At 37.3% G+C, this 16845-nt stretch overlaps 1 protein-coding gene across 2 annotated transcripts in view; it reads left to right on the top strand.

Moving 5' to 3' along the window:
• Positions 1 to 4111, top strand: part of LRIG3 (leucine rich repeats and immunoglobulin like domains 3) — a 46182-nt gene extending 42071 nt beyond the window's left edge. For both annotated transcript variants that reach the window (XM_056117616.1, XM_056117617.1), the window contains exons 16-19: positions 145 to 303; positions 1669 to 1812; positions 1910 to 2185; positions 3454 to 4111. In XM_056117616.1, the coding sequence (XP_055973591.1) occupies positions 145 to 303; positions 1669 to 1812; positions 1910 to 2185; positions 3454 to 3698 (824 nt within the window). In that variant the 3' untranslated portion in view covers positions 3699 to 4111. The remainder of the gene's footprint in view (positions 1 to 144; positions 304 to 1668; positions 1813 to 1909; positions 2186 to 3453) is intronic.
• The last annotated feature ends 12734 nt before the right edge of the window (positions 4112 to 16845 follow it).

The raw sequence follows: 16845 nt of genomic DNA, 5'->3' as shown, positions 1-16845 counted from the left end.
CCTAACTGCCTTACCTGCTCCATCAGGATGCTTTTGCAGCTTTATTTGGTTTGCACTGAAATCAGCATACAGAGATCCTCAGGGCAGCCCCTGGGGCAGTTACAAATCACTCTTGCTTAATAAAACACTGCAATTTGATTACAGATGAGACCAACTTGCCAGCAGATATCCCGAGTTATCTATCATCTCAAGGGACGTTAGCTGACAGGCAGGATGGGTATGTGTCCTCAGAAAGTGGAAGCCACCATCAGTTTGTCACTTCCTCAGGAGGTGGATTCTTCTTACCACAACATGACAGTAATGGTAAGTGTTAGAAATGAATGTAGGCTTAGTTATTTTTAGCTATTATTCATATGGAAAGCTCAGATATATTTATTTTCCTTAGAATGTGATACTGTAAGCATGTTTAGAACCTGACCCAAGATCACTATCAGAACTATCAAATTAAATGATTCCCTTCTAAATACTAGGAAAATCTATTAAAAAAAAGATAAAGAGATTAAAGGAAAGTATAATTTTTATAGCACTGTAACATTGTAAATGTTCATTGACACACCTCCTTCTCCCAAATGAGACCACATATTATGAGTTCAAGACCATTTTTTATTCTTAATAAATTAAACCGTTTTTCTATTAGCTGGTGTAAAAATTAAATAAGGTGATAATGAAAAGCTACATGGTGCTTGGCACTGGGTAAAGGAAGCTGTTGACATTACTCTCAAATATATTGTCTTCCTGTGGGAAGCATTTATTGACTATCTGCTTTGTGACTGACTGCTGTAGAGAGTGAAGTATATTTATTTACTTTCTTGGTGAGACCAAAAATTAAACAAATAGGTACAGAACTCTTGGCATGGCAGTGATGTGGAAGAGACTATCTTAGCATAAAAGTGAGCATTCTTGTTAATCGGACCTGGTTGCAAGAACACAGAGGCCCAAAAATGTTGAAATTTAGCAGGGCTAACTGAAAAGACATTTACAGAAGCCTAAAGCAGAACTGAAGTGTCGTAGTACCTAAGTAGCCTGGGTGCTGATCCTGGGATTTATGACCTCTTAGGGCAGCTGAGAAGCCCCCAGCATTACTGAGTCCAGTTCTGCATGGTTGCTTCCCTCTGAGACTGTCTCCACCACTTGTCTCTTCCCTTCCCACATTCCGAAGTATGAGTCTCAGCAGTGCATTTCTAAGCTTCATGAAATCTCTTGTCTTCATCACTGTGTCCACAACTGGCCTCTCACTTCTCAGCTATTTTGTTCTAGTAATAATATTATGGTAGGATTTTTCTTTTTGGCTGAGCTCACCTTTCAGCCCAGTATTAAGTGGACCCTGTTCTGGATGGAGGGAAGCAGCCAGTACAGATGGTATCAGGTGATTTGAACTATGAACTGCTTTGGCTGCAGGATTTACACGCTGCTCAAACTTGGAGCTGGTAACAAGATTTATGTGTACCATTCAGTGGTTAATCAAATCCTCCTTTAGTCAGATGTCACAAGTTTATTTAGTTTCTGATCCATAGATCTCAGTATTTTTTAAACCCAGCTAAACATTTCTGTAGCTTTTTAAAAAAAATTCTCTAAGCACTCTTATAAAACTTGCATTTATAAATATAGAGAATGCCAAAACTGGAGGGAATGTTGGATAGTACACTGACCCAGATATTTACTTTAAAGGAACATGCCATATTGACAACAGCAGTGAAGCAGATGTGGAAGCTACCATGGATCCATTTCCATGCTCCTATTTGGGGCTCTCAGGCCCTGTGTATCTGAAGGGGAATGTCTATGGCTCAGATCCTTTAGAAGCTTACCATACAGGTAATCTTTTCCTTGTCTCGACATCTGTTCTGGTTCCCGGAGTGACAACTAGAAATGTTAACTCTTTCTCCTTCTCTATTTTCCCAAAATATTAAAGGCTGCAGTTCTGACCCAAGGACAGCTTTAATGGATCACTATGAACCCAGTTACATAAAGAAAAAGGAGTGCTACCCCTGCCTTCATCCTTCAGAAGAGACAGGTGAACAGAGCGTTAGTGAGCTCGGATGGCCCTCACATGTCAGAAAGCTGATCAGCTCTACTCACATTCAAAACGAAGGACCTGGAATGAAACCTTTGTGTCTAAACAAGTCCTCTTTAGATTTCAGTCCAAGTCCAGAATTAGCTTCAGTTACTCTGAGTAACTCTTTTATGGGTAAGTTTATTGTTGGGTATTTGGACTTATCATATTCCAAGTTGCATGTAGAAGAGCAATGAGAGTTTTGAATGCAAAATTGGTCAAAAAAAGTTTCTTTTTTGATGAAACTATCGTGACCTATTAGTATATATGTTTCTAAAAGCAAAGTCAGATGTGGAGAAATTTTACTTGATTATGTATTTAATCCATAACTAAGCCTCAGGGGCTTTCTGGGTAACACTGTGTGTGGCATCATCAAGAAGACAAGAATTTAGAGAGACTGAAGGGTTCAGTTTGTCAGCCATGTGGAAAAAGTGGTTTTGGGCTATAGCAGCCTTTGGGGTGGAGTCGGGAGCACTGCATGATTGTGGTTTGGGATGTCTGGTGGCTTGACTCAAAGTCAAAGAATATAGATGCCTTTTTACCTTGCTCACCAGCTCAGCTGACTTGCCTTGGTCAAAGGCAGTCAGGGGAGCCTTAAGGCCCATGCTGGTGGTAGACACAGGCCGGCTCCCAGACTCAGTCTGTACACAGTGACAATGGGGTGAAAAGAACTGAGGTTATCCTTTCATTAAATGGAGAGATACAAAATAAAGCCACAGCTTGGTATTTACTTACAAAAATAAATAAGATCTTTAACATATTTTTGCCCTGCTTTTGAGAAATTTTGTTTTTTATCACAATACAACAAAACAAATCATACTGCTTTTTTTACAAAATAAAATACCTTTCATGTGACTGAGGCAAGAATTTGAGTCAATTGAGTGTTCTGAAACTAAAGAAGAAAGGGATAGACATGAGATTTGCGTCATGAAAAATCAACATCTGTGTATGCTACATTAAATTCATTACTGACAATTATTGATTTTGAAAGATACTGAGAGGCATTTTGTAAATTTAGACACCAGTAACTTGTAGGTTATTATTTAAGCACCCTTCCTGGTGAATTGTGGACTCTTGGTTACTAAAGCTTGAATTTGAGAACACTTGTTTTGTAGATCCTCATTGCTTATTATTCTATAGATCATGAATAGTGAGAAAGAATGGATACACTTAATAAGGGGATTAAGTCAATCAGGTGATTAATCAATAAGAGTCGCATAGATCCTTGACTTAATTCTGTAAGTACAAATCGTGAAACCATATCCATAGCCAGTTGAGTACCATAAAGTGCACTTGTAGAAAATTTAAGTCTCTGGTGTTCTGGGGATAAGATACTACTCATCTGAAATGTCTTTGGTTCATTTACTTGCACGTCCAGTGCTCACAGTGTTTCTTTCTTTCAGGAACATTTGGAAAGCCTCTGCGAAGACTGCACCTGGATGCCTTTTCAAGCTTTGGACAGCCGTCAGAGTGTCAACCTAGAACCTTTTACATGAAAGCTCATTCTTCCCTGGACTTGGACTCTGAGTCAGAGGAAGAGAGGAAAGAAAGGACAGAATTTCAGCAAGAAAATCATACAGGTGCCTATAAACAGACCTTAGAAAACCACAGGACTCCAAATTTTCAGTCTTATGACTTGGACACATAGACCGAATGGAACCAAAGGAAAGTTCTAACATACTACCTCATGTGGACTTTTATTTAAAAGAGAATCCTATGCTTTAAAATGGAGTTATGAATTTCAAAAGGAATAAAAAACTATTTATATAAATGGACTAAAATTACAAAAGGTTACAAAATTTTTATACTGGGATTAACTTTCATATAAGAGTACCTTTTAAAACTATTTTATAACTTGTGTGTTTCATGAAAAGAGGTATCTTATGTAAATTAATGATATAAATCCATGAATATTTTATGTATTTTTATAATGCCAGATTTCTTTTCATTGAAAATGAGTACTAAAGCATTTTAAATAATATCTGTGTTGTATTTTTTTTGATGAACAGATTTTTTTATTTTATTACACACATTTAATAAAATGTGTCATTATGATATTAAGCACCATCTATACAATAATTAGTTTTATTCTTTCCAGTACATTATAAGCTTTATTTTATATTATCTCATTGTTACTAAGATTGATGAAAATCATATTTAGCATATTAAAATTGAGCCAAAAAAAGGCCATTTCATCTACCTCCTAGAGTTAGTGTACTACAGGTTCAAATCAGATTAGTGTATGTGAAAGCGCATTGTAAATAAAAAGGAGCTACAGAGCTGTGGAACACATTAAATGTACCTAACGTTTATCTCTAACTCTACAAACAAAAGGAGATTTGTTTTAATAGTCATCTGATGTAATATAGTACAACTACCATTGCCTAAAATCACTGTTCTAGTCAGGTTTCCTTAATTACCATAATGCCTTATGTGGTCTAATGCCTTATGCTTTTACAAATAGTTTCACATTCATCATCCTTTTAATTATAACAAGAAAGCAGTTTATTGAACATTTTTATAGTCACAATGGCTTTAGCAGAGGTGAATTTTCATCTACTGTTCCATGTTATATATAATGTGATGCTAATAGAATTGTTTGCTGTTCTTAGTGATTTTTCTCTTGGATGAACTGTTATATAATAGAACTATTCTCCAATATTCTTTAAGTATTAAAATATTGTCATAATTTTTATCATCATAGCTCTATTTATTGAAAACTATCAGATCTGTTAAAACATAGAACTATTTAAATTACTTGTTCTGAACAGTAGGTGAAAACGTCATAATATACCTCTCACATTAGACCCCCCAAAGGCAAAGACCATCATTTGCAAAATTAAATGACATAGATTGAAGTACTTCAATAAAATAAATTTATTAAATTTAGGTAGTGAAACTGGATTTTTTTCCTATAGTAAGTCTTGGTTGTGATTTAAAAAAAATCTTTTACCCAAAATAGATTGGCACAAAAGGAGTTAATGTGACACATTAAGCTTTAAAATCTGCTAATTATGGAAGGTGTGAGATCATGCCATTGTCAGTTCTTTGAACTAAATTGAAAACGGCTAATAGAAAAGCAGATTCTTCCAAGAGGGTATTTTTGGAAGTTAAATTTTCTTGCTTAGTGTAAAGCTTTGTTGTTTGTGAGCCAGAAGCCTGGAACCCAGATTTCGGTAATATTTTCCTCTTCCAATTTAGACACCAGAGTCCAAGATAGGAAGTTGATCCTTCATTAGACCAAGACCACCAGTGACTAAGTGCTGAGAAGTATTTCGTATGCTTTGGCTTTATCAAATTGCCAGATTTTCAAAATCATATTGTTAATTTGTCTTCATTATTGCCAGATGTGATGCAAACATTGATAGGGGCCTATTCAATGATTACAGACTTCTTTTAAAGGACTTCATTTTTCCAGACTTGAGCATGAAGGTTTAAATCATTAAGTCATAAAATTCAAAAATGAAATTTGGTCTACATCAATATAATTTTCCTTTTACTCAGTTTATGTGCTGAAAATCATAGATTACATATAATAAGATGTCTGGAAAAGATGAGGAATCAATTTATCTGACATTTGCACAAAAAAAAATAAAATTTTGAGACTCCATATTTATTGAATTTAGATGAATCGAGTAAGTTTTAAAACATCCTAAAATAACAAACTAAAGGAAAAATGTAAAAAAAAAGGCATATTTCTGGGATTATTTATGAGGAATTATACTTTAAAATCTTAGTTTGATCTTTCAGTACCTTCTGATAAAAATTCAAGAGCATTGTATTTTAGCATGTTTGTGAAAGTTTTGTAATCTATCTTGATACTTAACAGATAGTTACTAGAGTTTGTTTGTTTGTTTGTCTTTTTATTTGTTTTTGTTTTGCCTTTGGGTACCACACCTGGCAATTCTTAGGGATTAACTCTGGCTCTGCACCCAGGGATCACTCCTGGTGGGATTTAGCATCAAACCCTGGAAGACCATATGTGCTACCAGGGATTAAACACTGGTTGGCGGAGTGTGAGGCATTGACCAAGTGTGATGCAAGCAACCTGCCAATTATACATAATATCCCCAGCCCTTATAGTCATATTTTTAAAAAGATATATTTTTAGAGGTAAAGCATCTTACAAAAGATAAATTTCTAAGAAAATTTACAATTTATTTTTATAGTACTCCAATAGAAAGAAACCAAAAGTTATTTCTCAAAACCAATAACATTTTTTAAGATTGATAACTGAAAAGGGAACGTGATCTGAGCACTTTAGGTCATTGATTTAATATGATTGTAATACACATTACAATAAATAGGTGTGCTACACTGGTCATTTTCAGAGAATACCAACCACCCTCGTATGTGATTGCAAAATGCCCTCTTTGTCCCTGCATGTCCCCCCTCTTGGAGTCTGTAGTGACTGGACATAGGATAACTTAGACTCGCTATTTTTTAAGACAGCATTCTGTTAACACATTGAATAACACAATGTTCTGCCAAAAACACTATTAGTCTTCAAAGAGGGGTACAGTTTCTTCATGAATAATTTCAGTTCTCAAGAAATATTCAGTTACCAGAACTTATCTCTTCCACGAGGCATTTCTTAATCTAATGTATAATAAGAGAGTACTGAAATAGTCTTGAGAGATTTGAGACTTGACCTAAAATGACACGGAGGGTTTTTTTTAAAAGTTGGCTTTTCCTTCTAATGGAGAAGAAAGTTCACCTACAAAAGTTTTCTGAATCATACCAGTATTCTTAAATATTCTGGATCTATTTTTTAAAATAAGATATTGGTACAAAGAGGCTTTTATTTAAGTAAGGGCTTTAATTTTAATTGAGGTATATTATCAAGATAAAATATGAATGTCCTAGAGTTAGAAATTTTTTCAATAAGATTGATTCTGGCTGTTGAAAAAATTGCAAGTTCATTTTCCGTTCCTCTCTAGTGCTGAGGGACTGAACTCATAGCATCCATAAGATTGATACTCATGAATATAAGGAAATAGAACATTTAATATATGAATAGTTTAATTTTTTATTAGGATGAATTTTTGTACTCCAACCTTTTTTCTTTAAATTTTTAATTTCTAATTTATTATATTTTAATAGGATAACAAGTATATAATGTAAAGTTTATAATAATATTTACATTTATGATGATTATACACAGTTCTTATACTGTTTCAGCTTATTTTGTGAATTTGGGTCTTTTCCATTTAGTAGCCAGTGCTGACAACAGGGATTAAATTTTTATCAGTACCAATCAGGATGGCACTTATTAGGAACTTGTAGAATTGCTGTTTCAGGGTGATTGATTGCCAGAGAGTACTGAAATTGTATTTGCTATCTTAACCCTTTCCATTTTGAACCTCTGTTCACTAATCTGGGCAGTAGGTTTTCAGATATCAAGTGAAAGGATTTAGCAGTTGTGTTCTTAGAAGTACATTTTAAAATAATTGTTGAGAATACTATTTTTGCCATAAAATCATGTTTTATTTGTACCCACATATAAATAACACCAATTATATATAATATAAACAGAATTACTTTGAGAACATTATTGGCACTTAAATATGTTCAAACAGAAGGCATTAGAAGCTGAGACTACACTTTAAAGAATAAGACAAAATGATAACTATTAGAATTTCCAGTGTCCTGCAATTATTTTCTCATCTTCCATGATTAACTTCTGGTTTTCAATAATTTAAATTTTGAAATCTAACTTCTAATACTTCTCAAGATGATTACCTTTGTTTAAAAATACTGTTCCCGTTAGACTGGAACCATAGTACAGCGGGTAGGGCATTTGCATTGGGCCTACCTGGATTTGATCCCCGGCATCCCATATGGTTCCCCAAAGCACCTCCAGGGGTAATTCTTGAGTGCAGAGTCAGGAGAGTAACCCCTGAACTCCACAGGGAGTGGTCCCTTTCCAATAAATAACGAAATAAATAAATAGATAAACCACTGCTGCTGGGCTGCAGAGATAGTTCAAAGGACTAGCATATGCTTTGCTAGCTGAAGATCCGTACTTCAGTCTCCAGCACCACATGGCTCCCGAATGCTGCAAGTTGTGCCTCCTTCAAATATTTAATAGTCTGCATATGCAAGTAAAAATGAATAAATTTCTCATTCTAATCACTAGTGGCAACGGAAGTAGGTTATAATACCTGTGGACAATGTGCTCAATGTTACTGCTTCGAAGAGCCCTATGACTAAACACTAATTATGTTTTTTCAAGTTTGGAAAATTTGAAAACATTGTACATTCACTCAGTATGTCTTGAGATGAGCTGATTGTCTGTTTGCTTCAACTGTTTGCCAAAACAATTCAAGTTCTGGTAGTCTCTTATTTCTACATTAGTCATCACTATTCCTGTTGATTTTGCAACTGAATTTTCTCTTATGAGTTCCATTATTACTATCGCAACCACATTCCTCCCCTTTTCTCTCTATCTCTTGAATTTCTTTTATTCCTGTCTTTCTTTTACAGTTATTTCAGTTACCAGATTTTTTATTCAAAAATAGACTCAGTTGGTCACTTTTCTATTTCAAAATCTTTGATAAACTTGTACTTCTAATTTCATCATTACAGTCTTTCACACATTGAGTTCTAGTTCACCCTTCTAACTATGTTCTCTTTCCCTGCTTACTTCCAATCTTCAACACTATAGCATTGACTTAAGTCCTTAATCAGACCTGTGTCTTTATTTTTACATCTGTACAGCTCAGAGTTGAAATTTGGTAGCAATACCATGTCAGTTGTCCGTGTACCTATATTCTCATTTTTGGTTCATCAAATCTTCTTTTGACAGCTATTGTGCCAGTTGCTAACTTTGTTACATAGAATAACACCACTCAAATAAGTAGCCCTCTCCATAAAACTTCTCGATAGAAACCATATGCTAATACTGAAAGTTATTGCTGTATTTTGTTCTTTAGAAAGTTAATACTAAAAATTTGACATGCATTAACTTCTCTGGGCTTTCTCTGCTCCATTTCCTTCCTTTCCCCCTTCCTTCCTTCACTCCTGTCTTCCTTCCTTCCCTTTTCTGTCCTATTAATATATCAAACTACATTGTTTTGACACAGTTTCCATTACTTCCTACCACCCCTCTCTTCACTGTTTCTAGAGTGTGTCCCCTAGTGTTTCTAGATGTTTCTAGAGTATTCTAGAATGTTTTCTATAGAAACCAATTTGGGGGCTGGGATTACTCCAATAGAGTGACCAAACTATTTTACCATTTAATCAGTTTTGTCTTCATTTTATAATTCTTTTTTTTTTAAATTTATTTATTTATTGAATCACTGTGGGAAAAGTTACAGAGCTTTCGGGTTTAGGTCTCAGTCATGTAAATATCAAACACATTTCCCTTTACCAATACTTATTTTTAACCCCGAACCCCAATAGACCCCCACCTCCCAACCCTCCCAATTCTTGTGAGGCAGATGAGTTCTAGTTAATACTCTATCTACTTTGACTAGATAGATTGTTTCGATAGAAGATGCACAATTATTGTTTAGAGTTTACGACCCACCCCCCACAATCAGATATGCTGAAACAGCGTTGTGAAATGATTTGCTTTCTACAACTTGGTTTAAGAATAAAATGATGTTTTGAATTTCTGCTATTTTACTTATTGACCCTGGAAGAATTTCTATTAAAAGTTAGATAGTTAAGAGATTGGTTTCTGTGCCCTGGAGTCGTGGCCGTGCCAGAGAGCCGCTCGTGGGGGGCAGCTGGCGACCTCGGTGGGGCGTGGGGGACGGCCCACAAAGCCCCCCTTCCCATGAGGTCCCCGCCGCTCCCGCCGAGCCCGGCTCAAACCTGCTGTCCACAAGGCTCCCGTGCGGCCGCCATCTTTCTTTCCAGAGAGGAGCGGGCGGGCCGGTCAATGCCCTTTCCCCTCCGGGCAGGCTTGGTGGCGCGGTTTAACACATAGTCCATTTGCTTTTCTGCTCCAAGCGGCTGGTTCTCTGTGCTAAGTCCTTGTGCCTCCGGGGCCGTGGCCGTGCCAGAGAGCCGCTCGTGGGGGGCAGCTGGCGACCTCGGTGGGGCGTGGGGGACGGCCCACAAAGCCCCCCTTCCCATGAGGTCTTTCTTTCCAGACTCATTTTATAATTCTATATTTTTAGTTTTACTTCCTTTTTGTTTGTTTTTGTTTTGGGCTTACATCTGGATCTACTCTGTACCAACACCTGGCTCTGTGCTCAGGAATCCTTTGATGCTAGGAATAGAAGCTGGGGTGCTAATCATATTCAGGGCTGAAGATCAAACCTAACTTGGCACATGAAAAGCAAGCACTCTACCCACTACTATCTCTCTGGTCCTTAGTCTTTCTTCTTTTAAAAAAAATTAATATATTTCTAATTTTTTTTTACCTTTTTCCCACTTTTTAATTTACAAAGTTATTCATAGTTGAGTTTCATACATACAATATTGCAGTACCAATGTTTCACAACCAGTGTCATCTTCCTTCCACCAATGTTCCCAGGTTCCCTCCCATATTTGGCTCCCTGTACCCCCTTTAGTTGGCCCTTTTGACTGGCACCTTTCCAAGTTGGTAAAGTTTGGGTCTCTTGATTTCAGTGTTGTGGATTCTGCAATTTGGATATTTGGCCCTATCATTCCTTCCCACTACTTTGTACCTGACTTCCTTTTAAATACAAAATTTTCTCCCAAGTTTTATTCTATTAAAACATATAAACTTATTCACAGTTGGAATTTTGACATACAATGTTCTGTTACTGATCCCACCACCAGCATCAACTTCCCTCCTCAAGTTTTACCCACCTCCCACCCACCCCCATCCCCAGTTCCTGCTCCAACCTGTCATCTTGACAAACATCTTTTAAGCTTGGTTATTGAAGTTTGGGTCTTGTGACATCTGTGTTGTTGACTCCATGCATGAAATTTTTAGCTCTATCATTCTTTAACATTCACCAATGCACCTAAATCCCCTTGATTTTTACTCTCTTGATCATCTAACTCTTCTCTCCTTCCCCTTCACTCTATGTCTTCCTTTCTACTCCCTATATTCAGGGGTCAAGGATGATCTAGGCATCCCCCCCCCTTAAATCATTGCGTTTCCTCATCCAGTTACTCTAAATACTACATATAACTTATATCCTGTGTTTGCCGTATTTATTCTTCTGTCTTACTTCATTAACGTAGTATCTTCAGATAAAATATTGATATCCAGAATGTATAAAGTACTCACAATTATCAGCAACAAAAAAAAACCTGAGAACTCCATCAAAAAAATGGGAGAAAGTGCTATGTACAATAGCTAGAATCTGGAAAAAAAAATCCAAGTGCCCAAGAACAGATGACTGCTTAAAGAAACATTGGTTCATCTACACAATGGAATACTATGCAGCTCTTACTAAAAATGAAGTCATGAAATTTGCATATAAGTGGATCAACATGGAGAGTATCATGCTAAGTGAAATTAGTTAGAAAGAGAGAGACATAAAAGGACTGCACTCATTTGTGGAATATAAAGGAACATAATAGGAAACTAACACCTAAGGATACTAAAAGTAAGGGTCAGGAGGACTGCCCCTTGGCTTGATAGCTCATCTCATGTGCTGGGAGAAAAGATAGCTGGGATGGAGAGCACTAAATAAATGGTGGTTGGAGGGATTGCTCAGGATAGTAGATGAATGTTGAAAGTAGACTATGGACGAAACATGATGGCTGCTTGTTACCTGTATTGAAAATCATAACACCCAAAAGGACAGAGAGAGTAGGAGGGAAAGAGGGATTGTGCCTGCCACAGAGGCAGGAGGTAGGAAGGGGTGGGAGTAGGGGGAGGAATGCTGGGGTGGAGAATGGGCACTGATGGAGGGATGGGTACTTGAACATTGTTTGACTGAAACGCAATCATGAAAGTCTGTAAGTCTTAAATGTATAGCACGATGATTCATTAAAATAAAAAAAATTAAATGGTAGAGGAAATTAACAGGAACTTATTTTGAGAAGAACAACAGGTAGAAAATGAAACATAAAAATGCTCGCTATATTCAGGGGTCATTATTATTATTAGGGAAATCTAAATCAAGATGACAGTGAGATGCCATTTCAGACATTGAGAATGACACATATCAAAAATGATGGGAATAATTCGTATTTGTGGAGAGGTGGTGAAAAAGAATTCTCATCCACTGCTGGTGAGAATGTTGTCTGGTTCAGCCTCTATGGAAATCAGCATGAAAGGTTCTCAGTAGACTTAAAATTAAGCTACCATATGGCCCAGCAATTTCACTTTTTGATATCTATTCCCCACCCCAGAACAGAAAAACACTCATTCAAAAGGACATATGCACACTGTTATTCATTGCAGAATTAATTATAGTAGCTAAGATTTGGAATCAACCAAGATGTTGAATAGCAGAACAGTAGATCATGATGATGTGGTATATATACAAAATAGAATACTACACATCTATAAGGAATGATAAAATCGTGCAATAAACTGAAACATGGATGGAAAACTTTTTTTTGGAGGAATTGTAAAAGTTTATTTTGACCCCTTCAATCATTGGTGATTTATTTAATGCTTTTGTTATTTTTCCTTCCAGTGATTTTTATTTTTTAAAAATTTTTATTAGTGAAACACCATGAGGTACAGTTGTAGACTTACAATTTTTTGTGCTTGGGTTTCAATTATACAATGAACAAGTACCCATCCCTCCACCAGTGCCCATTTTCTACCATCACGGAGCCCAGTATCCCTCCCACACCCCCATCCCCCGTCCCACCCTGCCTATGTGGCAGGGTATTCCCTATGGAATGGAAAACTTAAATGAAGTTTTCCTTCTTGATGAACTATATTCCTTGTGAGTTCTGACCTGTTGAAAATTGCATTCAGCAGCTGACTTTTGTGAATTTAAAGATAACTTTATTTTGCTTTTGTTCTTGAATTGCTGGTTAGCTTATTATATCGTTGAATTGAGTATTACAATTTTTTTAGTTTTTTTTAGTATTACAAAGATGGTATTCTTGTTTTTCAGGATAATTTATTGAAATTTGTTCTCTTGTCATTCTTTTTTTATTGTTGTCTTGGACCACATCTTGTGGTTTTCAGGGGTTACTTATAGTTCTGCAAACAGGGATTACTCGTGGAAAGGCTTGGGTACCATATGTGGGACTGGGAATCAGACCCAGTTCAGCCATTTGCAAGACAAGAGACCTACCTGCTGTATGATCACTCTGGTTTCCTTCCCTCCCTCCCTCCCTCCCTCCCTCCCTCCCTTCCATTCTGTGAGTTTCCAAACAAAAGAGGTGGCAAACGTGGGAATCGAGCGTTCGGTGTCCAAGAGTTGCCTTCCCAGGCCCATCCACAGTGACGAACAGAAGAAGAACCGGGGGAATGGAGAAACAGGGACTGGGAGCCAGGCTGGTTGGTAGAAAGTTTCTCTCTCCTCCCCAATAAGTCTGATCTCTCCTTTACAGCACAATCATACTCATAATTTTCATCATAGTCCCAGTCATCATCGTTCCATTATCCTAGTCTCCTATAGACCTCAAAGTCCTCTACCCCTCTTATCCTTTACAGCATAGTTATATAGAAATTGTGATGAGTAGGGTTACACATAGGTGGGATTGGAAATTGTCATAACAACAAACAGGGATGTAAAGCCACTTCTTCAGGGGAAGTTCTAGGGGGATTAACCAAGGACAGAATCTCATCTAAGGGTTCAGCACTCTAGATTACTAGGAGATCCACTCAAGGGCGGGATTCCATCTAGGGTGTATTGCTTTCTCCTTTCCTAATTTAGTAATCCATTTAACCAATCATAGTAAATTGACTTCTTATAAATATTTCTAGTCATTTTGTATGAATACAGTAAGAGATATATTAAACTTAAAGGCTGGCTCTTCCTGAGGGCATCTTGCTATATATCCCAGACTACAGTCCTCAGACCAGGCTACTCTTGCCGAACACTAGCAGCTTATTCAGTTATTTCTTTTTGGGTCATGACAGAGTTTGTCCCATGACATGCTCATAACTTCTTGTATGGTGCTTTAGCTTGCCAGGTTAGCTTACAGCTTGCCCTGAGTCCATCCAGTTCATTTGTCGGAATCCTTGTTTGGGGGGAGGGGTGTTAGCAACTAGAGGCAACCGAGGTTTAAGTCAGGTAAATATGATGGGTGCCCAGGAGTAAATAGTATTTGGAGTAAACTAACTTTAATGTTACAAAAGAATAGCATCAAATGTCTTCCTGTGTCTATATAAAAAGGGCATTGTGAAACCATGCAAATAACATAAAGGAAAGAGAAAAGCAATATAGGATTATTAGTGCCTGATGAAATTGCATGTGCCTCAGGAGCACTGTTTTGGGAGTAACTCAATAAACCTGAGCTCCCTGCAGGAGGAGCAAGGAAAACCCAATGTTATTCAACACACCAGTGTACATTTCCCAGCACCGATGTCCCCAGGTTCCTTCTCATCACTCCCATCCCCCTACCTCCTGCCTGTTTCTATGGCAGGTGCTTTTCTTCTCTCTCTCTCTCTCTCTCTCTCTCTCTCTCTCTCTCTCTCTCTCTCTCTTTCTCTCTCTGTCCTTTTTGGCACACCTTCCTTCTTCCCACCACATCCAAATGAGATTTTGTTGAAAAAGCAAGATTTAATTTTTAATATCAAGACAGATCATAAATAGGCAATCACTTGAAATTGTGGCCTTGAATAGGGTACAAAGCACTTTTATAGGAGTTTTTCTGACAACCACACCAATGATAAAACAAAGAAAGTCACAAGAATGGAGCTCTTTCATTGGTAACTTGACCAAAATACACTGAGGAAAATTGAAATATAACATGGCTCTTAGGGGGTGCCCTTGTTGCTGTAAATCTTTGTGGTGGATACACCCTTTTTAGGTCCTATAGACGTTTACTAATTCATTAACAGCTTCAGCGACCCTACTAGCATTCCTGCCTAGATAAAAGGCTGAATTGGATCCTTCCAATCTGATCTGGTTAGCTTTATGAGTTCTGACTTATTCATCTTTGCTCAGCTCTCAGAATGGGACACTTAGAGATCCTGACTCTGGCTGCCACCCTGGTTACCTGTACTTAACAGCCTGCTTTTGTTTCTAACTTTCCCATCATCATAACATTACATTAAGATGAGCTACTTCATAAAGTGAAGGGTAGAGGGAGAGCAGAGAAAAAACTGCAGTTGAAAATCCTGTTCAATATAGTACTGGAAGTACTTGCAATAGCGATTAGGCAAGAAAAAGATATTAAGGGCTCCAGGTAGGAAAGGAAGAAATCAAGTTCTCGCTATTCGCAAATGATATGATACTATACTTAGAGAACCCTAAAAGCTCTACCAAGAAACTCCTAGAAACAATAGACTTGTACAGTAAAGTTTAAGGCTATAAAATCAATACCCAAAAGTCCATGGCTTTCCTATATGGAAACAGTGAGAGAGAAGAAAGTGACATGAAGAAAACAATCCAATTCACAATTGTGCCCCAGAAAATCAACAGCCTAGGAATTAACTTAACTAAGGAAGTAAAGGACCTGTACAAAGAAAACTACAAAACACTACTTCAGGAAATAAAAGAGGACACGAGGAAATGGAAAAATATCCCCTGATCATGGATCGGGAGAACTGACATTGTCAAAATGGCAATACATCCCAAAGCACTGTACAAATTCAATGCGATCCCTATTACGATACCCATGACATTCTTTAAAGAAATGGAGCAAACACTCCTGAAATTCATATGGAACAAGAATCCCCCACAAATAGCTAAAGCAATTCTTGGGGAAAAGAAAACGGGAGGAATCAAACTCCCTAACTTCAAAATCTACTACAAAGCAGTAATAATTAAAACAGCATGGTACTGGGGCAAAAGTAGAGCTGCAGACCAATGGATCAGGGTTGAATATACTGACATCTCCCCCCAAACATATGATCGTCTAATCTTTGATAAGGGGGCAAGAACTGTGAAGTGGAGCAAGGAAAGCCTCTTTAACAAATTTTACTGGCAAAACTGGACAGCTACATGCAAAAAAATGGGCTCAGATCTCTGCCTAACACCATGTACAAAAGTAAGATCAAAATGTATTAAAGACCTCAACATCAGACCAGAATGCATTAGGTACATTGAAGACAACTTTGACAAAAACCTCCATTACATTGAAGCTAATGGTATCTTCAAATATGTCACGCCACTGGCCAAACAAGTGAAAACAGAGATAGACAAATGGGACTATCTTAACTAAGAAATTTCTGCACTTCCAAAGAAACAGAGACCAAAACACAAAGACAATCTACAGAATGGGAAAGGATATTCGCTGAATACAGATCCCACAGGGGTTGATATCAAGGATAGACAAAGTACTGGTTGAACTCCACAAGAAGAAAACATCCAACTCCACCAAAAAGTGGGGCAACGAAATGAACAGAAACCTTCTCAAAGAAGAAATCCGAATGGCTAAAAGGCACATGAGAAATTGCTCTACATCATTAATTTAAGGGAGTTGCAGGTCAAAACAACATTGAGATATCATTTCACACCACAGAGACTGGACCAAATCAAAAAGAAAAAAAGCAACCAGTGTTGGCGTGGATGTGGCAAGAAAGGGACCCTTCTTCACTGCTGGTGGGAATGCCGACTGGTTCGGCCCTTTTGAAAAACAGTATAAACAATTCTCAAAAAATTAGAAATTGAGCTCCAATTTGACTTAGCAATACCACTCCTGAGAATATATCCCAAAGAAGCAAAAAAGTATAGTTGAAGTGACATTTGCACTTATTCGTTCATTGTAGCACTCTTTACAATAGT

This window comes from Sorex fumeus, unplaced genomic scaffold, assembly GCF_029834395.1.
Source record: "Sorex fumeus unplaced genomic scaffold, SorFum_2.1 ptg000035l, whole genome shotgun sequence".
Classification (NCBI taxonomy): Eukaryota; Metazoa; Chordata; class Mammalia; order Eulipotyphla; family Soricidae; genus Sorex; species Sorex fumeus.
This window is presented reverse-complemented; position numbering and strand designations above follow the sequence as displayed.